Source organism: Stegostoma tigrinum, chromosome 12 (genome assembly GCF_030684315.1).
Source record: "Stegostoma tigrinum isolate sSteTig4 chromosome 12, sSteTig4.hap1, whole genome shotgun sequence".
NCBI classification, from domain to species: Eukaryota; Metazoa; Chordata; class Chondrichthyes; order Orectolobiformes; family Stegostomatidae; genus Stegostoma; species Stegostoma tigrinum.
The window spans coordinates 68,751,716-68,778,935 of NC_081365.1; the positions used below are offsets into that span (position 1 = coordinate 68,751,716).

A 27,220-nucleotide genomic window follows, 5' to 3' on the forward strand; every position below is an offset into this window, starting at 1 on the left:
GGTCACTTTACGAACAAAGGTCTCAGAGTTTGCAAACTGGGAACAAGTTCTGAAAGAAATTCATTAAGCAAGAACAAATAATTTTTAAATTGGCATTTAGGTAGACAGAAAGCCTTCTTTTGCAAAGTAGGAGGCCGCTGACACAGAGTTCAGCTCCCCCACTTCCACCAATATTCTCAGGATGGTGGAGATGTCGTAAAAGCCATATTTATTGAACACTTATTTATCACGCAATACTTTTCCTGGCACTCAGTAACAGCACTGCACATAATTTGGATTTAAGTGATTTGCAGTTCTGATTAGGCAGAGCTAGCAGGTTCTCTTGCATTTTCCATCACAAATTGCAAACTACAAACACTGATGTAAATGTTTATACATCACTGCACAGTGCAACATATAGGATTACTTCCTAACGAGAGACCAAATAAGCTCAAGCACTCCATCACTGGAGTACTGTACTGAACATAGATGGGATTTTCTTGCATCTTCTTGACTTTAAAAACCAACTCATCCACTGAATAATGAGAGAAGTGCGCAGAATGTGTAACGGCAAATAGTCCCAACTGGATCTTGGGCAGCAGAGCTAACAGGAAGGCATTTATGCATTTTGGCCCCCAAGGATAAATTGAGCTGAAGCATGAAACTGTTAAACTGCTGATGGCCAAATATTGAGAATGCAGTTTGCCTTTCTCTTAACGGACAAACAGGTAAAAATATCAGATAGGCAAGAAAAACAGCTGGTCCATCTAGCTTGTCCCTTATGCAGCTGGTCATGTTATCACCTAACTGCCATGTAACCCAGAACACAGCAAAACAAAAATCAAAACACCAACAATTTGTCATGAGGACCAGAACATTCCTTTCCAAATATACAAGGTGACTGATAATGTTTAGTTTGTTTGTCTGAACTTTTAATGCCAACAAATTCATTGACAGAGATGTCAACTGGTTAACTGCACAGTTATAACAACGTCCACTTATACAGCACCTTTAAAATATCCCAAAACGTTTCATTGGTATGTTATCAAACAGATTTGACAGTGAGATGCAAACAGACATCAGTACTGATGACAGTGAAACTGATGTTTTACCAGGATTAAGAAATGTCTTAAACAGTAGAGGGGGATTTAGAGATGAAGGCTGATGCAGGTAAGGGAAACAAAAAATCTAAAAGCTGGGGTCTCTGAAGCTTAAAAGGTGCAACTGCTAATGCTGCAGTGAATAAAATTAAATAAGAGCATCTGCAAAAAAGACAGATGGGTAAGGTCAAGAAGAGATCTGAAAAGGATGAAGTTTTACATGCAAGGTAATGCTTAACCAGAAGCAAAAGCAATTCATCATACACAAGGGTGATTGGTGATAAGGACTTATTGCAATGTAGAATTTGGGCAGTTTTGAATAATGTTTTAAAAATTCTTCACAAGATGTGGGCGTTACCAGCAGGACGAGCATTTATTGTCCAATGCTAAGACGGCAGCTCTCTGTCATTTTAAACCATGTGGTGTTGGTACATTATAGTGATGTTAGGAAGGGAGTTACAAGATTTTGACTGGGTGACAGCGAAGAGATAGTGATATAGTTCCAAGTCAGAATGGTGTACTCAGATGGGAAACTTAACTGGTGGTGGTATTCCCAGGCATTTGCTGCCTTTGCCCTTCCAAGTGGAGAAGTCATGGGTTTGGAAGATGCTGTTGAAGTCTGAAAGTGAAAGTTAGGAGGTTCACCAGGAAGACACTGGAATTGTCAAGTGAAAAGGACAATAAAAACGAAAGGAACTGCAGATGTGGAAATTGCTAGAAAAAGAGAACATATCTGGCAGCTTGTGTAGAAAAATCAGTTAATGTTTTGGGTCTAGGGACCCTTCCTCAGAATTGATGCCGAGCCAGGAAAATGGTTTTTATGCAGAAGATAGGGTGGGGGTTAAAGAGTAAATGATAGGTGGATATGGAGCACAGAGGGGTCACTTCAACAAGCAAAGAAGTGGATAACAATCAGGCTAGGAGGATGAATGGTGACTGTTAGTAGCTAACAATGGGTTGTGTAATAGCAGACTGTGTAATAACAAGGCCTAGAGTGTGGGCAGCAGGCTAAGAACATGGGAGAAGCTCAAGCTCTAAAACTCTTAAACTCTACATTGAGTGCAGAGGGCTGTAGAGTGCCAAAGTGGAAACAGGTGTTGTTCGCCCAGCTAGAGTTTTGCTTCGCTGCAGCACCGCAGCAAGCTGGAGACAGATGTTGGCCAGGGAACAACAGTGGTGCAGTGAAGTCGCATGCAACTGGAAGCTCGGGGTCTTTTTTTGTAGACATAACATAGGGGTTCTGCAAGAGCGGTCACCTGGTCTGTGCTTCATTCTCCAAGCGTGGACGAGATCACATTATGAGCAGCAAATGTAGTAGACTAGATAAAACAATAAAGTCACTGGAGAGAATTTCAGGGAGCATGTGCTAAGGCAGCGGCAGATTCAGCGTTGTGATACAGCTGGAAATAGGCACACAGTCTTAATGATGGGCAGTACATACGGTTAGATGTTCGCCCTGCAGTTAGTTGGGATATCAAGCTTATACATTATTTAGTTCACCTTCAAACAGTTACCGGGGAGATTGATAAAGTTGGTGGCTAATGATGGGAGCTTTTCACTGAGGACAATCATTGGCTTGTACATTCCCTACTGGTCTGGCTTACAGGTCACTGCAGACCCTCAGCAATATACTTGTCTCTTAACTCGTTCTCTGGGCAATAAATGCTAGCCTAGTCAGTCATCCTATCTCTCATGCATAATATATTTTCTTATGAAGTCAAACTCAAGAAATGAGGAGAGACTGAGTGCTTTTAACATTAAAGCATCTTTTAACTTGGTGTGATGTCATAGAACCATTGAAAAAAAAAAGTAAATGGGAATCAGAAGAAAACTCTCCATTGGTTGCAGTTGTTGGAGGTTAATCACCTCAATGCCAGGACATCATTGCAGGAGTTCCTCAGGGCTGTATGCTAACTCCAGCAATTTTCATCACCTTGTCTCCATCACAAGGTCAGAAGTCAGAATGATGACAGATAATTGCACAAACTTCAGCACTATTCGTGACTCAAATCCTCAAGTCAGTAACTCACTCGGGAGATAGCAAGAACTGCAGATGCTGGAGTCAGAGATAACACAATGTGGAGCTGGAGGAACACAGCAGGCCAGGCGTCAGAAAGTTGTCAATTTTCCTGCTCCTCTGATACTGCCTGACCTGCTGTGTTCCTCCAGCTCCACACTGTTATTCAAAGGCAATATTTCGGCTTGGGTTGACAGGTGTTAAGAAAAATACATGGCAGACAAGTGCTGATCAATGTCTGTTTCCAAAGAGAAAACAGCATGACATCCATCACCATTAACTACAATCTTAAGTGGACTATCCATCTAAACACTATATAGTTACAAGAGCAGGTCAGAGGCTGAGTTTTCCCTCATTAAAGTAACTCACCTATGGATTTCCAAAGCCTGCCCACCATTTACAAAGGCACAAGTCAGGAGTGTGATCAAATATGCTTGACTCGCTCGGACGACTGCAGCTTCAACACCGAAAGACTTCAACACTACTTGATCTCAAAGACAAAGTAGTCTGTCTGACTGGCAAACAATGGCAGCTGTGTGTATCATCTACAAGATATACTTCAGGAACTTGTCAAGGCCCTTCAACAACAACTCTCAAATCCTGACCTCTTCCCGTTGGAGAATACAGCAAGCAGGCCTGTAGGAACACTACTACCACCTGCAAATCTCCCTCCAAGTCACTTGTGTCTTAACTTGGAACACTGACATCATTACTGTGTTGTTGGATCAAAATCTTGCAATTCCCTTTGGAACATACTCCACATGAACGTTAATGCTTCAAGTGGGCAGCTCATTACCACCTTCATAAAGCCCTCAACCTCATCCATTTCCCGCATTTCTGCCCTCAAAACTCCTCCTCCCAACAAGGATACCACCCCACCAATGTCCAAATTCAATGCATCATCCTCCACCATCTACAATTAGACCCACCACCAAAGAGATTCTCCAACCCTATCTGCTTTCTGTCGGGATCGCTTACTCCGTGACTCCCTCATCAGCTGCACACTCATCACCAACTTTTCCCTGCAACCGCAAGTAGTGCTGCACCTGCCCCTACCTCCCCTCTCACCTCCGTCCAAGGCTCCAAACCATTATTCCAAATCAGACAGATTCACTTGTACACTTTCTAATCTGGTCTATTGCATTCGTTGCTCCCGATGTGATCTCCTCTATAACTGGACAGACCAAGCACAGATTCAGTGACTGGTTCGCGGAGCATCTGTGCTTTGTATGCTCCAACAGAACATAGAACAGTACAGCACACTATAGGCTCTTTGGCCCACAATATTGTGCCAACCTATTATCCTACTAAGATAAATCTACCCTGCGTACCCTACATTTTACTGTCCTCCATGGGCTTATCCATGAGTCGCTTAAAACAGTCCAAAATATCTGACTCCACTGCCACTGCGGTAGTGCATTCCACACACCCACTCTGTGTGTGAAGAACTTACCTCTGACATCTCCTCTATACCTTACGCCATTCACCTTAAAATGATGCCCCCTTGTAATAGTCATTTCCGTCCTGGGAAAAGTCTGACTATCCACTCTATGCATGCCTAATCATCTTGTACACCTTGATCAAGTCACCTCTCACCTTTCTTCGCTCCAATGAAAAACACCCTAGCTCCCTCAAGCTTTCCTCATAAGACCGGCCTGCCAATCCAGGTAGCATCCTGGTAAATCTCCACGGGACCCTCTCTAAAGCTTCCACATCTTTCCTATAATGAGGTGACTAGAACAACACAAATTTCCAAGTGTAGTCTAACCAGAGTCTTATAGAGCTGCAGCATAACCTCACGGCTCTTAAAACACAATTCCCCTGCCAATCAGCACCATCTTCTGGTTTCCAGTCATTTCAACTCCTCCTCCCACTCCCTTGGCTACATGTCCATCTTGGGCCTCCTCCACAGTCAAAATGGGGCCACATGTAAAATTTGGGGAAGAACGCCGTATATTCCACCTCAGGAGATACAGCCCTATGGCCTCAACAGTTCACCCACTTCAAAATCTCCCCACCTCCTGCCTCATCCCTGCCCTTTGACCTGACAACCTGTCCCCCTTCCTTCTCACCTGTCCACTCCATCCTTCCCACTGACCAATCTCTCCTACCTGCATCCACCTATCACCATCCCATCTACCTTCCCCGACCCCACGTGTCTATTTCTGAGCTGCCTTCCCAGTCCTGACAATGGGTCAAGACCTGAGGCGCTGACTTTCATGCTCCTCTCATGTCTGACCTGTACTCCTCCAGCTGCACATTTCATTGACTGACTTCCAGCATCTACAGTTCTTACTATCTGAACAATCATCGCTGGCCTTAAAAGCAAAGCTCATTTCCTTTTTTAAAAAAAAATCACTGAAATGAGATCCCTACTCAAAATCATATCACCTCAACTCAAGACATATCTACCTTTCAATTGTTTCCATTTTCCCAGAAGTTCCACTTTTTTTCCACAATTGCATTGGAAGGTTTTTCCAGTGGCACCTGCAGACCACAGAACATGCCTGTAGACTCCCAAACATGCACCCTCTGGTGCACCTCTTTTGAATCACTCCAAATCCCCCACCTCATTCATCATCTAATCACTTCCTGCTTTGTCTTTTTCATTCTTCCCTTCTCCCAAGCCCCTTCATTTCTTGCCTTGTCCCTGCTTCTTCCTTTACCTCTGCCAATCTGCTCCTCAGCCAATTCCAAGGTTGAGGAGTGGAGAGGTGGTCAGGGTGGAAGTAAATTTAAATGCAAAGAATAAACTGTTGTAGCTAATGTGAATGTATGAGAGAAAAGGGTTCTTTTCACTAGTACAGTGCAAGTCAACATTCAATCTTAAAATGACCTGCATGAAATGATGGGCCTTTGCTAAATGAAACAATAACTGTTTACACTGTTCAGTGAGTCAGTAATTTGTGTTCAAAGATCAACTAGGACAAACATACGTTTTAAAAAAATCAGATGCTCCAGCAGGAAATGCAATTCTGCACCCAGATCCATTTAGTTATCAAAAAGGAGAGCACTATTTCAACCAATTATCAAAAGGAAATGCAAAATTCAACTGAATGGATTGAAGCAAAAAGTTATTTCAGCAAACTGATACGTTTCTGAATAGCATCTCTCAACGTACTTATTTGAAACAGAGGTTTCCACAAATAATTTAGTACTATAGCAGCATAGCAAAGTTTAAAGAATTTCAGATGACCACTCAGTAGAAAAATAAAGCAAAGAACAATTTTAATTATCTTAATAGATTTGTACACTGTACTCCAAACTAAACTGACCAAGGCCTACTTTGAACAAAATTACAAAATACTGATTCAATGATACATTTCTTAAAGCTAATAACAGTGGCAATTACTTTCAAGAAAATACACAGGCTCAAGTATGTGCCATGAAAATATCTGAAGTGAATGCGAAATTTTGCAATGATACAAAGAAATAAACCATGGCAACATGCCCTTTCATGTTACGGTGATCTCTGCTTAGGTCATTTTCAAAATGTTTGGATTAAACTAAAATTTCACAGGAGCTTTGTAATCAAAAGTACTTCAAGCAAAAATCAATGGAAGATTCAAGAAGTCATTATTACTCACGATGCTCATCTGTGAGCACACTTTAAATAATCACATTTTCAGAATTATATTCCCAATTTTCAAATGTTTTTGATGGCAATCAAAAGAAAATGGATCAATTTATTAAGAAATGCTTAGCGCATGAAGTACTGCGTTCTCAGACAAGCCTACAGACGGTTAACATTTTCTAAAATATCTTCTGCAGAAACTATCACCACAATATTCTAAGGTAAATGCAACAGATTATGTATACTGAAAGAGGGTCACTGGATTTGGAATGTTAACTGTTTTCTCTCCACAGATGCTGCTGGGTTTCTCCAGCAATTTGTTTTTGTTTCTGATTACCAGCATCTACATTTCTTTATTATGGTTAAAGATAATTTATACTCAAACTAATAGTTCAACATGGGATTGCCAAAACAAGTGCTTCTTTTCAGCCCGTGGCATTAACTAATTCGATTAGTTAAAAAGCTTGATTACTGCAGCCTTGTTTTAGAAAAATCAACTGTATTTTGATCAGAATGAAACACATTTGCATACATGTTTTATGGTTTCTTGTTTATTAACATTGAGGTTCCACCTTCCAAAAATGCTTTAATGGTTATCGTGAGAATTTACATTTGTTTTGTTTAAATCATGACATGTACAAACAAAAAAAATACAAGAATTAAGGGGAAACAAAAATGCCAGATACATAGAGATTTCAGTGACTAAGAACTTCAGAGTTGTAAAAGAAATACCTGTTTCAGACTATCAAATATACTAAACTTACATATTGCTGGAAAGAGTGACATCTTGCAAAGAATGCTAATTTCAATTGATCACAACAAATTACACTGCAGAGAAAACGGTTGCTGACTTGCTAATAAAATCAGGTGCCGTGCAAGACAAAGCTTCTGCACATCTATCCTACTCCAGCAAGGTTTAAGTTCTGGAATACTTTGCCACTGTTATGCTAAAGCATTTATAAATCAAGTTCATTTTCTGTTACGGTAATTTTTCTTTTAAATCGTGATTCAATCCTGAAGTTACGGACGTTAAGAGCTCAAATTTGGTTGTTTTCTCTGATGATTTTTAAATCTGTCTCTATGATTAAACCCATGATCAAAGTATTTAATCCAATTAAACAACACCATCAAGTTTGGAGATAATCATGTCCAAACTGTTTAACGATTTGTATCTATATATGAAATTATATGGAGGCCATCACACTCAGTTTGGAATCTTATCAGGATCTGAGACACATGGGCCACATCCAGACCAGAAATAGTTAGAAGATTTCCAAACAAAGGCTTTGACAATAATAGTTTCATGGCACCATTACTGAGAATGGTTTTTAATTCCAGATTTTTATTAGTTGAACTGCCACCACCTGCTGTGATGAGTTTTGAGGCTGTGACCCTGGGCCTCTACTAATAGTCCAGTTACATTACTATTACGGTACTGTCCCCTATTTTACACAGTCTTGATAAATGCATTCAACATATCGCAAAGCACAATATATTCCTTGGCACTTCTTTTTGGATAAAAATGCATTGCAACAAGTCCTTACCTCTTTGGATAGCCGTGTAAACAAGTCTCCTCCCCTGAGAAAATCCAACAGAAGGTATAGCTTCCCTTCGGTCTGAAAAGCTTTGAAAAGATAGTTAAGTTTTATGAGTATTAACTTAAATGGGTCAACATTAACAGCTATTTTCATAAGCTAGAATAGCTTGAGTACTTTATACAATTTCACGCTAGTTAATATCCTGTTTTACCATTGGTCTTATAAATAACTAATTTCTGTTTTGATCCAAATTAGGTTTTGCCATAAGCAAACAACAATTGAGAGTGCAGAATAAATGTGAAGTTTAAAGCATTTCTGTAGTTCTGGCTGTTAGCCTGTTTCCCATTTATATTTTGCTTTATCAAGTTAGTTTGCCATTCCATTTTTACGGTTCAGCCGATCACTGAGCAGAAACTGACAGACAAGTTCCATACCCATGAAGACAGCCTCAACCATGATCTTGGGTTTGTGTCACACTCCATATGACCCACCACGCAATTCTGTCTAAAATTTTCCTCACTGTCCTGTTTTCACGCCATCACCTTGACAAATTTTGTTATGATCTCTGTCTCTGCGAATTAGTTTGGAAAGTTGTGAATTACTTATTAATATGGATAGACTTTCGGCATGCAACTCATGCCTATAATGGTATTCCAGTCATCTGGTTTGTCTCCAGCACCACTTTTTATAAATTTTTTTGTAATTATCTTTCTCACTTAATCAGATTATAGGTCATCCCTTTGCTTGTTATTTAGCTATTGGCATTTTACTCACACCATCTTACACTCAATCACCTGCAGAGACTTATTATTCACACACCATTTGTGATATTTTATCTCCCTGCCCATTTATCTCACTGTCTATAAATTCTGTGCCTGTGTGCTCCTCTCCTGACAATGGGGAAATGCTCTGGAAGCTTGTGATTTCAAATAAACTTGGACTATACCCTGCTGTTGTCTGATTTCTGAATTTGTCAACTGTAGTATAACACTAGCACCTCCACAGCAAAACATTTAAAGACTGTATATCAATTCCAGCAATGAGTCTGAGGACATCATTAACCCCCACTCTTGAAACTGTAGACCAAATATAACCAACAGAACAGATTTTGAGGTCTAACCAATGCGGGTCGCAGTTGCAAAGTATAATCATACCACCATTAACTCTCTAGTAGTACATTAATCCAGTAAAATGAGTGCGGTTGGAGGTGTTTCATTTTGACAATGAGCCACAAAATAAAACCTGGGAAGACCATCAACAGCATGGTTTAAGAGGTAGATTTTACAAAGCATTGTAAGAGTGAGCTCAGAGAGATGGAGCAATTTAGGAAGGCAATTCCAGAGTTTCGCACTTCAGTGACATAGGAACAGTCGCCAATGGTGTAATGATTAAAATCAGGGATATACAAGAAGCTAGAAATGGAGGAGCGCAGAGACATTGAAGGCTTGTAGGGCTAAAGGAGGCAAGAACAGGTAGGGAAAAGGGAGCTTTTAAGATAAAGAAATGGATTCTAAAATTGAAGCATTTGTCAAAACAAAGCAGTGAAAGCCATTGATATGCATAATTGGTGAATGAGTTTTGAATTTTAGATACAAGCCGAGTTTTGGACAAGCACGGATTGATAACAACCTAGTGTAAAGACTGGTACAGTTCAGCCAAAAAGGAGCAAATGCATCGGTGAGGTTTTCAACAAATGATTTAAGGGAGGGTCAATATCAAACAACATTATGAAATTGGCAATCTTGGTATTGGTGTCGATGATGCCGTATACACGGAAATTCAACTCTTGATCAAATACAGCAAAGGAGCAAATGATCATCATCTCACCAGTTATCATGCGTGGAAGCAGTGGGCAGGGAACAAAATTTTGCTGGAGACCAAAGTTAATAGCTTCGAGCGTTCCCAATTTTTAAGTTGGAGAACTTCTGGCTTTTCAAATACTGCATGCCAGATAAATTGTCTCTGATTAATTGCACTGGTAAAGCCCACTGTTGTCTACAGTTACAGGGAATCTGATGTGTTTATGGATTATATCACCAATGCAGATGAAGTATAGAAGGGATCAAGAATGGATCCTTGAAAACCTGTAGAGGTAGCAGCAAGACTAGGAGGAGCAGCCAATAAAATAATTCTCTGGTTAAAGTTAAGACAGATTAGAAAGGAACTAAATACAGCAGTTCCACCCTGCTAAACAGTAAAATAAGCAGACGTGGAGGATAGTGTACTGGAGATAGTAGGAACTGCTGATGCTGCAGAATCTGAGATAACAAGGTATGTAGAGCTGGATGAACATAGCAGGTCAAGCAGCGAAGGGTCTAGGCCCAAAACATCAGCCTTCCTGCTCCCCTCATGCTGCTTGGCCTGCTGTGTTCATCCAGCCCTACACCTTGTTATCTCGAATAGTGTACTGGAGTGTGTCACGAGCTGTAGACATCTTTAAAAAAGGACAGGAAGGGATAATTTTTCACTGTCACAAACAAAGGATGTAATTTGTAGTATCATAACACACACCTTCTTTAAAATAAAAAGGACAAACTCGCGTTTTGTTAGCATCTATAGTTACCTCAAGTATCCGGCAGGGCTTCATAAATCAGTGACATACAGTTATTGTTGCAAAGTAAGAGACACAGCAGACATTTGCACGCAAACTCCTACAAATGTGAAAATGGCCAGTAATGTTAAATTTTGGGCTGATGCCCCAGTGTGGAACTTCTATCTTTTATTCAGAGGATTATGAATCAAGTGGTAACTGAGCTACAGATGATACTTGACTAATGAACTAATATGTCTCAAAATAAGAATGATAGATGCAAGAACCACTTCCACATTTCACTGAACCTCTTGTCCTGAAAGATGTCAGAACACAAGATTTCAATGAACCAACTCCCACACATTTCTGCTCAGATTACTACAATTCTGCATATCATACATATTTTTAAAAACAAACTTACCATAGTGTAATTTGACAATGAATGGATGATTCACTTCAACTAATATGTCACGTTCCATCTTGGTTCGAACTCTGTCTCTTACTGTAACACATGTAAAATAAAGTCAAGTTTAATAAATACTTCAATAAAGTTAAAAAGTGACAAGAAATGTAGATATCACATTGTTAGATCTTTATTCAATGAAGCACTCTAGACAGGACACTGCAAACAAATTTCAAAACGAAGTACAGTGTGTATACTTGACTAAAAGAAATTACAAGAAACTCTTAACCAGGACCTTTTCAACTGGCACTCTTGATAAACCAACAAAAATTATACATCTTAAATACTGATGTCAGAGTATTTATGCTCTAAGTAAACAGTGGTGTATATCACCTGCATTACATTTTTATTGCTTAGTGTATTTTTTCATTTATTTTAAGTGTGCTGACATTTTTACATAAATTTTGAGGGATGTTGATGTGTCAAAGTTTTGATTGGTCAGGGTTTACTGCAGTTGTGTGTAGTTCTTGGTTATCAGAATATTTTAATCAACTAGTCCCACAGGTGCCACTTAAAATGTTTGCTGCAACCTACTGTTAAAAGTCAACTAAGCTATGTTCTTCACATTTTCTCCAACTATATAATGTTTGATACTGGAAAGCATTGAGATACAGTGTACAAAGCCAGTAACAAAATTCCAGTATGGGGGCATACCTAGCCAAGGTTTAATTTCAGCAACTGATTAATTTTGTGGGGTTCTTGCCAGGCTCCACTGTATACTGAGGAGTTGCCTTTCCCACAAAGCAGAGTAAGCTATTAAGCTTGCCCCAAAATACAAATCAACCACAGTTTTATTGGGTGTCACTTCCTTTCACAACCATTTGGTTCACATTTCTTGATGGCTTTACGTAGCAAAAATCTATTACTTCGTCCCAAAGGCTCCAACTGTTACCAAAAAAAAAGAGGAGGGGAGGAGAACAGAAAGGGATAGGACAGAGGACGAGCAGAGAGAAGAGGGCGATTAGGGGACTTTGGAATTGGAAAGAAGGAAGACCATTTCTGATTTCTGCAATCTTGTACGGAGAACATGCACCCCGATTTTGTTTCTAACATCATTTTGAAGTGTTAAAGTCACGCCTCCTTGTTCTTAATTTGCCTGTGGCAATGTTTTTTACCCACCAATTTTTAGCAGATTTAAAGAAAATTTATTCACTATCATATTACCTTTCAATCCTCTATATTTCAGCAGTCAATCAAAAAAATGATATCTAGAAACAAACTGTAGATCATATAAGAGAGGAAGTCTGAGGAGGAGGAAAGAACATGGAACCCCAGCATGAATTCACTATAATCTTTGAGCTTCAACAGAAAGTTGACCATTGTTTGGTGATGATGGGGTACCAAAACTGTCCTGAACTATTTCTGAGTGGCCAGAATGCTCAAAGTACTTGAATACCCAGAAGCTTAAAATTAGCAAGAGGGAGTTAAACCTACATCTAATATTGGAGGTATTTGTGGCATGGGTAATCACAGGAGTAAATTTAAAGTAAGTGTCAAACCACGCACATCATAATTTCAGGAATTTATTAGACGACAAATTTATTCACAAAAGCAAACCTGGAGTGTGCTACTATATTGTGACTTGCATCAAATTTCAGAACTATACCAAGTTACAGCACTGCCAATAATTCAGTAGTCAATTCCAACCAGACCAAATAGCATTTTTCACAACCATATTATTTTTCTTCTATACAGGTTAATGGAATAAAGCACAAAAGGAGGAAGCCATTCAACGTTCACTCTGAAGCTGATTTTTTTGCAAGTCCGTAAACTTCCAAGTTCAAGAACCTGTCCAATACCTGTTTTAAATTATTTATGGATCACATCAACATTCTAGGTTACAGCATTTCAGATCCCAACAATTTTGCAAATACAATTCTCCCGATTTCCCTTTTAAATATTTTGTCCATAATTTTAATCAGTTACTTGATTCCACAATCTGTTCCATCAATACCTTTCATTTTGAATTCTCTAACCCCTATGAAGTTATTATTAAATTCCAAGAATTAGTTATATTTTCCAACCTTTTATTATAGCAGAATTTTGTGATCACTGGTGAGTAACCTTTCACAATTCCACCAAAATCAAATATATCTTCGATAAAACATAAGCTTGCAGCACTACAATTATTGCAGTACTCCAGTTGAGGCCTAAATGATCTGATCGTTCACGAAAAGATCAGGTGTGCTAGTTCTGCAAAACCTCTCTTTAAAAAAGTGCAACATTTTGAGTGTTTTTTGGCATCATCTATTGCTTGACCTGTAAAACAGAACTGCATACATGAATAGTTATTCAGTCAAGATGATGCTGAATACCTAATCCATAATGTAATGTCCAAAACAAGATTCTGCAATAAAAATGCTAGACAGTTCCACCTTGACAATGTACCAATGTAAATTAAAAGCTGTTCCCTCCTTAAGGACAAAAGACCTTGCAGCAGTTGTCCTGAGAAACTGTCATTTGCGCAATTGTTGGGACAAAGCCTCGCTGTTTTTGGGGTTGCTGCACTGCCTGTGTGGTCCAACTCAAGAGTGCACCTCAGCCTTTTTTGGTCATTAAAACAATCTTAGATATTTGTATTGACAACTTTAATTCTAATCAAAAGCTGAACAGCTGTTTGATTAGTGGTTAATAACCTAACTACAGATCTGTACAGTTGTCTGTATTCTCAAAAACTGATGCTGCTTAAAGGTTAGAAACTGTTTAAATTCTGTTGTCCAGAGGTATTGTCTGTCTGGTCTTGAACTACATTTCTATATATATCCTAACAAAATTCAGGAGTCCTCTACAGGCAACCAACATGCTAGCATGATATGGGTTTCCTCCAAAGTGCTATAATCAGTTTCAAGAACATTTACGTTATTTCCCACCACACAAGAAACATGGCATGGATATTGCAGTATTGATGGATCCAACAGACATTTATTACAACTATACAAACATAACATTTCTCAGCCAAATAAGTGTCTATAATAAAATTAGGCTATTAGTTTACAAGAAGGACATGCTTCTAGTAGAATGCCATGCCTCAAGTGATGAGGTAACATGAAGGATAAGACCATTGCGCCCTCAGGTATGATACAGTCATGCTATAAAACAGCATGCTTCTTAATGGCAGACTGACCATGTGACTTACATCATCTATTTGCTTTCATACGCCAGTAATCTAGACACTAAAATTTTTGTTTTTAAAAGGAAAAAACCACCTTGCCTGTTTGCTGGGCTACCGTGGAAGGATTTGAGTATTAAGTCTCTGTTCATCTACACTCTAATACATTGCGCTCATAGCACCCACTGTCAATAAATTACACCTACACTTTTGACCCATGCAATGCCATCAATTTATTCCTTAGTATTAATTCGGTTTTAGTGGAAAGCTGATGCACATCCATAAACCACAATGGCATACAAAAGTAGGTGGAAAGTCAGTGGTACATCATAATATCGAACTGTCAGCAGAAAATGCAAAGTCATACATCCAAACTAAGGGGGGGACAAAAAACAAACTACATGTAATAAATTACTTACCTTTTAATGTCGCCTTTTTAAGCACCTTCATAGCATATAATTGTCCAGCATCAGAACCTTGGGCTTTCCTAACCAGGAACACCTAATATAGAAAGGATGAATATTTTGTGTAAAAACAAGCATTCATGAAACATCAGTTTAGAAAAGGAGTTTCACAGAAATATTATGAGACAAAATTGACAATGCAACAATGGAAGAGCAGTCAGACGAAATGTTTAAAGTTTGAACAGAGATAGGTCCTTTTTAAAAAAAAATCTTGAGGAATAAAAAATTAGGGGTTTTTAAGGAGTAGATTCCAGAGCTTGGCCCAACAATCACTTTCTTTTGGAGTGCAGGTGATTTGTTCAAATGTCTGGCCTGTTTAAATTTGGGCCCGGTCCAACATGTATTAATTTAAAGAGCCAGCTGGCATGCAGCCTTAACAAAACTGGGTGATCTCACAGCTTGGAGGGAACATTGCTTGGGACTTGGGGAGCTGAAGGCATTGTCGATGATGGAAAAAGGCCCAACCACAAATAACAAAACTCAAATCGGAACAATAATGCTAAATTGTCACTCCCACATCCATATTTATCCCTAAGAGTAAATGGACAGCTTCTGTGCTCCATGACTGAATTTTGGGCGCACAATAAAACACTTTCATACATAATCTTATTACAGACTGGCAAAGCAATTTAGAAGGGCTATATTGCCTCTTATGTGGTACAGAATCATTCCAGTCTGCCCCTTTTGGTTTTGCAATAGTAATGCAGAGTTTAAAGTTTGTAGATCAATGCTTAGTTTCAGTTTCCTCTGTACTTAAATATGCAAAACATAGACAGCCAGGGTCTAAAAATTACATGGTTTAGTAATATTTAAATTTAATTTCTGGGACCCAAGTTCATGATTGCTGACCACATTGATAGATTGCTTTTAAAAGCCAAGTACTGCAGATGCTAGAAATCTGAAATTAGAAAAACAGTGCTAGAGAAACTTAAGATCTGGCAAAATCTATGGAGAGAGTAAAGGGTTATCATTTCAAGTCTGTCAGTTGTATTTATACTTTTAACATTTTGATGGTCATATAGTAGTCATTCACTGAAAGAGTCAAGGCTGTGGAGTGCAATAATACATTAGATAAATTTATTACCCAAAAGGCAGACAAAAATAAAAACTGAATGAATTTTACCAGTTACGTGCATGTTTCTGAGTTTCTCTTCATGATCTATGTTGGAATATCACCTCTACTCTCCACAGCTCACCTCACAAGCTATGCCATTATTAAGACCCAGCTGTTGCACCAGGTTAAGCGCTCAACCAGGAACTGGCTTTACTGGGCACATAGAAAAGCTGACAGCACAAAGGTGATGCTTCACTGTAAACAGAAAGTTCATACCTGTAAAAGTACTGTGATTTTACATGATCTCTGATCAACAGTCATAACTGCAACTACAAGAATCAAACTTCACAGGCTACTCATTCTTTCTGTCACCCCATTTTAGAACATTAAGACAATGCGACTAACGCCCAAAATGTAATATCAACTGGAAAACCTTCAAAGGATTGAACATGCTGATTTATTTAACAGGAGCAAAAGCTAAGAAACAAAATAACAAGAGCTATATTTACTTTGGGAACAGACACGTATAGGCTTTCAAGCAACAAATTTACAGTCAATGAATGATCACCAAATCCAGATCACATCCACTGAAACAAATCAAGTCGTGCTGCGCCCAATGCTGTTCTATCATGCCAAATGTAACGTTTCTCCTGCTCAGTGTCTTCATCTTTGCCCTTAGGACACTATTCTCCCAACTCCTCAGCATCCCCACATCCCCAAGTTGCCTGCTCCACCTGCACAGACCACTGCATGCTAAGATTATGCAGCACACACTCTGGGCTATATTACAAGGCTCCATCCCAATACCAACCCAGTAGTCACAATCAAGCCGTCACCTTCAGGAGATAGCAAGAACTGCAGATTCTGGAGTTACAGTCGATACAGTGAGGAGCTTGAGGAACACAGGAGGTCAGGCAGAGTAGCAGGACAGTTGACGTTTCAGGCCTGGACCCTTCATCAGGACTGCAGCCCGATGAAGGGTCTAGGCCCAAAATGCTGACCCTCCCACTCCTCTGACACTGCCAGATCTGCTGTGTTCCTCCAGCTCCACACTGTATCAGGTCATCTTCAGCAGACTTATTGGCTTCTCCAACATGACTCTAGCTGAAGAACAGGAAGAACCATATCTACACTCAGTTAGGCATTTACAGAAATTATCAGCAGCTATCGTTGCAGATGACAGCCCACATTACCTAACAGCTAGCTTGTAAGGCAGTTGGCCCTAGAAACAAAGCAGAAACAAACAGTGTCAAGAATTGAAGCATCATGCCAGCTCCTAGAGTACTAGATGCAGACATCCAAAATGTGGCACCGATGATCACAGATGACTTGAAGTTGATGGGATGGAACCCTTTCATGCTGACGATGCCTGTGGTATGATATGGGAATTTCACCATATTTATAGTATTACACCATGCACCTGGGGAAACCAGCACCATTGTCCAAGCTTACAGCCTAGGCTGCAGCACTTACCCTGTCACGGGGAAATGACATGAAGCAGAGAGATGTGGCACAAATTGCAAAGGTACATTTGCAGGTTGAGGATTGAGCAAAACCACACAGGTTCCCAGAGGATCTGCGGACACAGCCAAAGATTTAGCTAGGCTGTCACTTTGATGGCAACCAGGATGGGATGTTCACCCAATGCTTCACATCACAAGTCCTGCTGCAGCAGTTGACACTGTGTCTGTGGTCACGTCCAGGGACATCCTCAGTCTGTGGCAACAGTGTACCCCAATAATCTTGAGGAAAAGGCAGATAGCATACACCCTAGGCTTCATATCACTTCCACATCCTTAGGGGACTGGTGGCTGTGTCTTATTTGAAGGCTGCTTGACTGCTGGACATGACTGCTAGCCCTGGGCTTGCTAGCGCTTTTGGTCCTTCATTTCACAGTGCCTTTGTTGCACTGCCCCCACAGCGGAAATAACCTCTGCCACGGCTATAACTATCGGTCACAGTTCCAATGAACGTCTGTCAGAAATAGAAGAGAGAGAACTGGCTCTACACCGTAGGTCAGGGAGCAGAGGAACAGGAGAATTGACACTTCAGGCCTGGAGCCCGATGCAGGGTCTAGGCCTGAAATATCGACCCTCCCACTTCTCTGATGCTGCCTGACCTGCTGTGTTCCTCCAGCTCCATGCCGCATCAAGTCATCTTCAACAAATTTATTAATGACACACAAGTAATGGTTTATCATAGTCTTCAATGGAGGATCCCAACAATGAAGGCCACGCAGAGGTCTAAAGGTAGGGGGCATTACTCCAACCTATTGGTACAAGTAATTGTATGTAAATACAGCAGGACATGATAGGTGAGGATGATTACTGACACTTTGTCCCACTACCCCACATCACTGATGCAAGGCAGCGCTGCATACAAGAGCATGTTAACGAATACAGTTCAAGACTAGGGGAAACGTATGGGATCTTGGACTGTCTTTGGGAATTGTGGCCCACACTGAGAATAGAATTATAAGGTCAGCTGAGATTATTGTTTCAGAGATGCCTCGTCTGTAATAACATGCTCAAAATTGCTTGCACTCATGATTTGTATCCCATGCTACATGCAATTCATGTATTTATTCCTTGAAGAGATAGTACAACCAAGTATAGCCTACATAGACAGAAAACATTTACTCTCTCCATCCCAAATGTAAATGCAGCCATTTTCTGTGATGCATTCCCAATTCTTGAGAAGCTAGAAGATAAATGCAGGTTATGCTTGGTACTGTGTACCCCAGGCTCCAGGTACCAGAGTCTCCATGTCACTTTCTCCCTTGCACTGTCAATCTCTTCAGTACCGAGCCCTCACATAACTAAAAGAACTGCGGACTCTGTCACCGGATCCGAAACGTTAGCTGTTTTCTCCTTCACAGATGCTGCCAGACCTGCTGAGCTTTTCCAGCAACTTTGTTTCTGTTCCTGAGCTATCACATGTTCTCACTTAACTCTTATTTAGATTTTCATCCCCCAATATTACCTTCAGCCCAAAGCTTGACAGACTAGCCACCCAAGCCATCATGCTTCACGTGCAGGTGTAATATGTATATAGCATGATACCACACAGCAACATCTACCTCCTTGATTAATTACTGTTGACAACCATGGAAGATTGCCCAGGATTGTGACTGCACTAAACAGCAAGACAAGAACAGAAACACTGAACTTAAATTCTAAATAAGGCAAAAGCATCAGAATGGAAAGATAAAGCAGAGATGAATGAATGCTGATAGAACAAGACAACCCATGATGCAAGATAATAAAATGAGAGGCTGGATGAACACAGCAGGCCCAGCAGCATCTCAGGAGCACAAAAGCTGACGTTTCGGGCCTAGATCCTTCACCCTCCCTGTAGAAGGGTCTAGGCCCAAAACGTCAGCTTTTGTGCTCCTGAGATGCTGCTGGGCCTGCTGTGTTCATCCAGCCTCACATTTTATTATCTTGGATTCTCCAGCATCTGCAGTTCCCATTATCACCAACCCATGATGCATCCTGGTCCAATCCATGAAGAGGTTACTTGCCCATGCATGCAAACTGTCCTGGCAGCAGCATCATGAAGGGCTCCTGTGTACTCCAGCAACTATGTTGCAAGTATGTCAGAGCTGTGCCACGATGACATGGTTAGGCTGGCATTTGTCTGATTTCAACCTCTGTAGATGAGGGTGGGAGCTGTTATTGTCCTTGACAAATAACCTGAAGTACTAGGGACTGCTGTCCAAGATGGAGCCACCAATTATGTGCTGACTTTCATAAGGAATTTTGTCCAGTTTCAGCCAACGCAAAGAATAGGAAGATGCGCATCAATGTGTTGAGATTAGATGCTAATAGCATGCACACAGGAGTCTTCCTGTTCACAACCAAGATTCTTGCCTTTACATTTAGAGATTCACTGCAGAACCTGACTTATTTCTGACATTGTATTGCTCATGTCTTCAAGGGTTTGGAAGATTTCACTCTTTCTAGATTAGAACACAAAAAATCTTCAAACATCCAGCAAACTGAAGTTTCAACATACTCCCCAACACCGTTTTACAGTGATTCAAATGCGGAGAAATTACATTTCAATATCAATCTTATGTTAAATGTAACCAACTCTCCCCCGTTTCTGTCCTGTAAGCTGGTGAACTGTGCAGTCTTCTTACACGCATGCTCACAAAACTAAGAGCTCCGGTGTTCTCAGCATTCAATAACCTGCCGATTTTTAACTAAATTCCTGGTCTGTTAGTTCCAAAAACTAGACTAAGATAACATATTCCTCTGTTTTAGAGAGCTTTGATACCTGGCAGGTTCTCAACTGCCCCAAAAACATTCATTCTATGGAGCTTCCTAAACTAAAATCAATCCTCGATTCTTCTGAATCAAAAACAAGCTAATAGCTTTCAACGTTTACTCCATCTGTCATAAACCATTCCAGTGTAAACAATTTTCCAATAACACCCCAAGGGGGTCCTTGCTCTCTAACAGAGTAGATTAGTTCACTGTGCCGATAGGACAAAATTCCAAAGATGTGCTCCTGAGATGCTGCTTGGCCTGTGTTCATCCAGCCTCATTTTATTATCTTGGAATTCTCCAGCATCTGCAGTTCCCATTATCTCAGTACAAAAATAATGTAGTTTTTTAAAATATAAATCTTTACAAAAGTAATCAATATTAATACACCATTATTTTAAAACCAAAAGTTGTAGACAAATTATGTACAAGTTTTAATGCGGAATAGTTTTTAATGTGGAATCTTTCTTTAAACTCCCACAGAGGTTCGATTTGTAAATGTGCAGCAAGTGGCAAAAATCAGGGACAGCAAAAGCAGGAATGCAACCAAAGGGTGTGTTTCTACCCACTGAACTGAAAAAAGGGTTTCTTTAGATGAAGGAGATTAAATGATTTCAAAGTTTAAAACTTCTCCATAGTTTGTGGTATACATTTTAAAAAAAACTATTTTGCCAACATCCTGAGACACTTGGGTAACTTAAGAGTTTATGAGCAAATTTGCCAAAAATTCTAGACCTGGTTAGAAACTCAAGTGTGTGTGTTGGATAAATGAGCAGAATATGTGCAAGCCTCAACATCTTGCACATTCATCCTATATCAAATATTATAATTATTTCTTGGAAAAAAATTAGCAATTTTCTTCACTAACTTTCATAAGCTGTAATCACAAAGATGTTCATTGAATTAGAACCTTTTATTGAAGTACACTGATTCAAATTGCTTTCTTCCTTCATAGGAAGGTGGAGACACAATTAGGCCATTGAGGCCATCACGCAACACCATTTAATATGATCATGCCTAATCAAACATTTCAATGTCTTATAGACACACCATTCCCATTAACTACTTACACTGATAACCAAACACTAAATCAAGCTCTACAGCAAATGTTCTCAGGCCGAGTTCCAGAACCCACTGGTGTCGAAAATTCCAAAGATTCACCATCTTGATTACAAAATAAAACTCAGTCTCAACTGACATCTCCCTTGTTTTTAAAATTGTGTTCCCTGGTTGTAGACTCCCCATCCAGGTGAAACATCTGTATCAACCCTATTGATACATCTGTATCAAGCAGGAAGGCTGACGCTTCAGAAATCATTTCTCAAGAAAGGTCTAGGCCCGAAACATCAGCCTTCCTGCTCGGCATGCTGTGTTCATCTATCTTAAGTCATATGTACTGACTGTTGAACGGAAATCACAGGTTAATAAAATGACTTCAGCTTAGTTGCAGTAGGGATGACCCTGATCTCCCTATATCCAATAAAGCTAAAAAATCAAATGCTGGGGTCAATAAATAATTCAGACCATGGTTCTATACACTGATATAAAAAAGCTTCAGTTAAAATTCACTATTGCTCAAATATTTTCAGGACATTTTTAAAGACTTACCTTTCCAAATGACCCTTGTCCCAAAACTTTAAGAAATTCAAACTGCGAGGGGTCAGCCTTTTCACATCCTTCTTTCACAAGGCATGTTATTGGTATCTCCTGTTCATTTTCTTGATCTTGCTGAAGAGGTGAAAGAAAAGTATTCATTTTTACACAATGCCAAATACACATCCAAAATTAATACAGCAATTTAATGATCAAATTCAACTAAGTAGTTGCTACAAAACCTTACATGCTGCATCAGTATAAAAAATTAAGTTGAACCCCTAATAGCAAAGTTTGCAAAGGAATTTCATCCTTTAGTCAAGAATTTAGAATATTCAATGATATGCATTTTCTGCACCCTGTGGGGCCACAGCTTGCATGGATCCATTGAGAAAGCTTGATGATGCAGATAGGTGATGTCACACACTGTTTCTTCTCCAGACTGAATAAACCCCCAGGATAATAGTTTTCTTTGCATTACAGCCAAACAGAAGCAATAAGCAATTCCTCCAAGTCCATTAGATACATGGAATCTGTTTACAGAATCAAGAACGCAAAACATGCTTCAGACCTAGGGATGTAGGTACACAGTTCCTTAAAAGTGGACTTAAAAAGGTAGACAGGTAGTGAAGGTGGCATTTGGCATGTTTGCCTTCATTGGTCACAGAGTGTAGGCATTGAGATGTCGTTGCTAAGGCCACATTTACGGTACTACATATAATTCTGGCCGCCCTGCTACTGGAAGGACATTGTTAAACTCAAGACTGTCCAGAAAAGATTTAAAAAGGATGTTGCCAAGACTGGACAGTTTGAGTTGAATAGGATGGGGCTTTTTTCCCCCTGGAGCAGAGGCTCAGGGGTGACCTTATAGGGGTTTATAAAATTATGAGGGGCATGGAAAGGGTGAATAGTCAAGGTATTTTCAGAAGGTGGTTGGGGGTTGCGGTCCAAAACTAGAGGGTATAGGTTTAATCTGAGAAGGGAAAGATTTAATAGGGACTTGAGAGCTAACTTGTTTTATGCAGAGGATGGTGCATGTTTGGAATGAGCTGCTAGAGAATGTGGTGGAGGTACATACAATTACAATATTTTTAAAAATTTGGGGTACATAACAGGAAGGGTTGAGGGGGACATAGGCCAAATGCTGGCAACTTAGTCTAGGTCAGATTGGAGTGTCTGCTCGACGTGGATAATATGGACCAAAAGGATCCGTTTCCTTGCTGTACAGCTGACTGTATAACTAATGACCCACCTTCTTTCATTCCAAATTCTGCAGTAACAAAGTAGCACAGACTGAAAAAAGGAGTGAGCCAGCAGATAGCAGCCATGTACCAGATGTCAGCAATTGAGGAATTGTCATTTTTTTTTGGGGGGGGGGGGGGGGGGGGGTGGTGTAAGTCTATGCTAGACTATTTACTCAGAATGACGATTGCCTCACAAGGCAGTCTTGCAGAGAAAGCACCAGTGGAACAAGTGGATTGTTCCTTAATCTGATTTTAGGTTTGAACTGGACTGAATTGAACTGATGTGTGGCTTTGTAGGAAGCAATCTTTATCATCTTATTGTTTGGTCATTTGTTTTATTGGATCTGTGTGGCATAGGTAACTAATACATTACTCAGCAAGCATTGATGGAGGGCAATAAATATTGCAGTTCTGAAGCAACCACCAATTAAAAATATTTGAGCAAATGCTCTATGAAAATCATCCACAAGATGACCTTAAGCAAGACCAGCTAACCTTCCACGTTGATTGCCATGACCAATTACGAGGCAGTCAACTTCCAAGTGTGAAGAAGGTAACTGAAAATTCTGAACTGAAGGCAAGTTAACAGAGTTATCGATGTGGAATTACCAAGAGACTACACAGATACTACTTCCAAGAAATCATGCTAGTGCCTGAATTGTTAATAATTTAACACTACCAGACCTCAACAGTTGAAGTAGGGAAGTGACAGCCAAGAAGGTTTGATACTAGCTATTTGCCTCAGACCTGGATTTAAAATCTAGTCCAGGGAAGGTACGAAAGTCCAATCCGCCTGCTGGTTGAAGGGCTCTGCATTGGATGGATTTCCTGTACTCAACAGCCTTCCTTATGGAAATGCACTGAAATACAAAACTATTTCCATGTTGATACCAGCATAGGTTGATTGGCATGGAAATGGAGAAGTCCCATGCTAAAGTAGCCCTTTTTGTGTTAATAACGTGGCATGTCGTTGAAACTGCATCACAAGCTTTAGCTTGTTTCTGGTTGTGCTATATTTGACAAAATAATGCTTAATATCTCAGCATCTTTCATTCAGGGTGAGAAATAAGCTCTCGTTAAAATAAATGGCATAAATTAATACAACACAATAGAAAATGGCAATGGCAATCTGTAATGATCATTTAATTGCAACAATTCTTGATTCTGAATTCAAACGATGTTTGAAACAGCATGATCAAACTAGAAAGTCCATTACATTATCACATCAAAAGGTTTGCTAACTAGGTTAGATTAATGACTCTAAAGCATAGTCATGATTTAGGTTAATCTTGCACTCAATCTACTGTCACCATTGCACCTTTCGCCCTCAAAAGAAAAGCATTTTTTCCCGGTATCAAAATTTCCATACTATGGATCGTAACAAAATCTATTTGAAAACTTGTAGATCTTTAAACAGACAGGTTCATAATTGTCTGGTATTATATTGCTCAATTTACATCCAACGGCCCTTGGAACTTCTGTAAGTTTCAAAGATTTCTTTGCAAGTGGTGCAAATCGGGTTCTTTCTGACTCAAATTCTGTGTTTCATCAACTCATAATTTTCTGTCCACCTCTTTGATGAGGACCAGCTCATACAGACAGCACACTAGACTGTGACAAATCAAATTGGTTAATACTCACCTGCAAGTCTAAGTAAAGCATTAGCCATTCAGCTACAGTGGGCATTACAACAGATTCCAACCTGTTCATTACCCAAAGTGTTCTCTGTGCAAAAATATTACTTCCTTACAATTTCACGTAAAATTATGTCCAAATGCCATGTCTCAAATAAGGTGTAAAAAGTTGAGTGGGTATTAGTCACATTCCTGCATTCTACAAACATATAAAACTTTAATCATAAACACTCAGCCATTTCATGCAACCAACTCAAGAGTCCAGAAATTTATTAACTACAGAAGCTTTGCTGACTTAGTTTAGTAAGACTCCAAATTTTTTATTATGTACTTTGCACGGCAAAAAAGTTTGTCCCACTAGCAGAGGCAGTCAAGGTGGTTTGGCTTTAGCCAAAAACCTTCCACTTGCTTCAGATGACATTAATAATCCTAATAAGCCTTAACAACATTTACTCAATACAAACAGCACATTTAGGTACATGCAAGTAGCATTCTAAAGTAGGAAGTATTTAAATGGTTTACTGATGAAATGATTCCCTGATGGAACGGTGTAAACTTATCACAACAAATAGGCCAAAAAGACCAGAAACTTTACAGATTGTCGCCCAGTGTTTAGTTCGCTGATCTCAGGCAGGGCACTGTGCTTTGATGGTGCCAAAAAACAAAAGCCCTCAGGTACATAGATTACTGTGATCTAAAATTAGAAACTACTACCCAAACACCCAACTTAACCTGAACCAAGGATTTCTTGAACTACAGGCCATCCAGTCTGACAAAAGGCAAAATACCACTTTGGACATTGGGACAGTGATATTGGACTCAATGTTAACTCAGTCTCTCTCTACAGATGCTGCCTGACCTGAATATTCCCCCCAACACTTCCTGTTTTCATTTCAGATCCTCCCGACTTTTTGTCTTTTGCAGTTATTAGGCATTAGCCTTAAACTCCCGAGAAATAAATTAATTTATCAAAAAAGAGTCGAAGAGCTGAACAGCACGGAAACAGACCCCTCGGTCGAACCTGTCCAGATATCCTAAATTAATCCAGTGTCATTTGTTAGCATTTGACACATATCCCTCTAAATCCTTTCTAATCATGTACACATCCAGATGCTTTTTAAGTGACTTAATTGTAGCAGCCTCCACTACTGCCTCTGACAACTCATTCCATACACGCACTACCCTTTGCGAGAAAAAGTTGCCCCTTTAGGACCATTTTAAATCTTTCCCCTCATCTTTAACCGACCCCACCCTGGGAAAAAGGCCATGACTATTCACCTAATCCATGCAGTTCATAAATTTCTGTAAAGTCACACCTCAGCCTCCAATGCACCAGAGAAAATAGTCAGACCCCAGTTAACCTCCTGCATAGCAAACCATCCAACCCTGGCAACATCCTTGTAAATCTTTTCTGAAGCCTTTCAAGTTTCACAACGTCTTTCCTGCAGCAGGGAGGCCAGAATGGAATGCAGTGTTCTAATAGCAGCTGAACCAATGTCCTGCACAGCTGCAACGTGACTTTCCAACTCCTCTGATCAAAGCACTGACCAATAACAGCAAGCATACCAAACAATAAAATGTGAGGCTGGATGAACACAGCAGGCCAAGCAGCATCTCAGGAGCACAAAAGCTGACGTTTCGGGCCTAGACCCTTCATCAGAGAGCATACCAAACAAGTTCTTCACTATCCTCTCTCTCTGCGGCTCCACGCCTTCAAGGAACTATGAACTTACATTCCAAGGTCTCTGTTCAGCAACACTCCTTACCATTAAGAGATCAACTGCCCTGATTTGTCTATCCAAAATGCAGCACCTCATTTATCTAAATTAAACTCCATCTGCCACTCCTTGGACCACTGGCCCATCTGATCAAGATTATACTGAGGTAACCTTGGTAACCTTCTTCGCTGTACACCTCACCTCTAATTTTGGTGTCACTTGCAAACTTACCATACCTCGTGTTCACATCTGAATCTTTTATATACAGGACAAAACGCAATGCACCCGGCACCGATCTTTGTGGCACACCGCTGGTCACAGGCCTCCAGTCTCCAACCCTACTTCACCATCCTGTCTTCTACCTTTCAGCCCGTTCTTTTCCCAAATGGCTAGTTCTCTCTGTATTCCATGTGATCTAACCTTGCTAAACAGGCTACCATGAGGAACCTTGCCAAAAGCCTTACTGAAGTCCGTATGGATCACGACCACTGCTCTGCCCTCAATCTTCTTTGTTACTTCTTCAAAAACCTCAATAGTTAATGAGACACAATTTTGCACCCACAAAGCCATGTTCACAATCCTTAATTCCCACCATTGGATGCTTTCCAAAGGAGGCCAAGTTGCTCAATGAGGTAACTAAAAAGACACCCAGAAGAGTTAGAAACTTGAAGAAAATTTGACATGACATCACTACACCAAAGCATAGAATGATTTAAATGAAATTGGTCAGCAAAAGGTCAAATACTGGAGTAATTCTAAGAATTATGCATTGCAAGTTCACCGCAAACTTTTATAGTTTCCAAGTGATTCAATTTCTGGTATACACCGTGCAATGCTTCTGCTATAGGAATACGTGAAGTCACAGAAGGAGGAAGCTATTCGGCTCATCATGCCCATACTGGCTCTATTTCCTACAGTCAATCGCCTGCCTC

The 27,220-nt window shown here is 40.0% G+C and overlaps 1 protein-coding gene across 4 annotated transcripts in view; it reads right to left on the reverse strand.

Moving 5' to 3' along the window:
* Nucleotides 1-27,220, reverse strand: part of LOC125456889 (ribosomal protein S6 kinase alpha-3) — a 104,577-nt gene that overhangs the window by 38,103 nt on the left and 39,254 nt on the right. For all 4 annotated transcript variants that reach the window (XM_059650411.1, XM_048540403.2, XM_059650412.1 and 1 more), the window contains 4 exons: nt 21,708-21,827; nt 14,730-14,811; nt 11,160-11,240; nt 8,215-8,294 (listed from right to left, as the gene is read on the reverse strand). In XM_059650411.1, the coding sequence (XP_059506394.1) occupies nt 8,215-8,294; nt 11,160-11,240; nt 14,730-14,811; nt 21,708-21,827 (363 nt within the window). The remainder of the gene's footprint in view (nt 1-8,214; nt 8,295-11,159; nt 11,241-14,729; nt 14,812-21,707; nt 21,828-27,220) is intronic.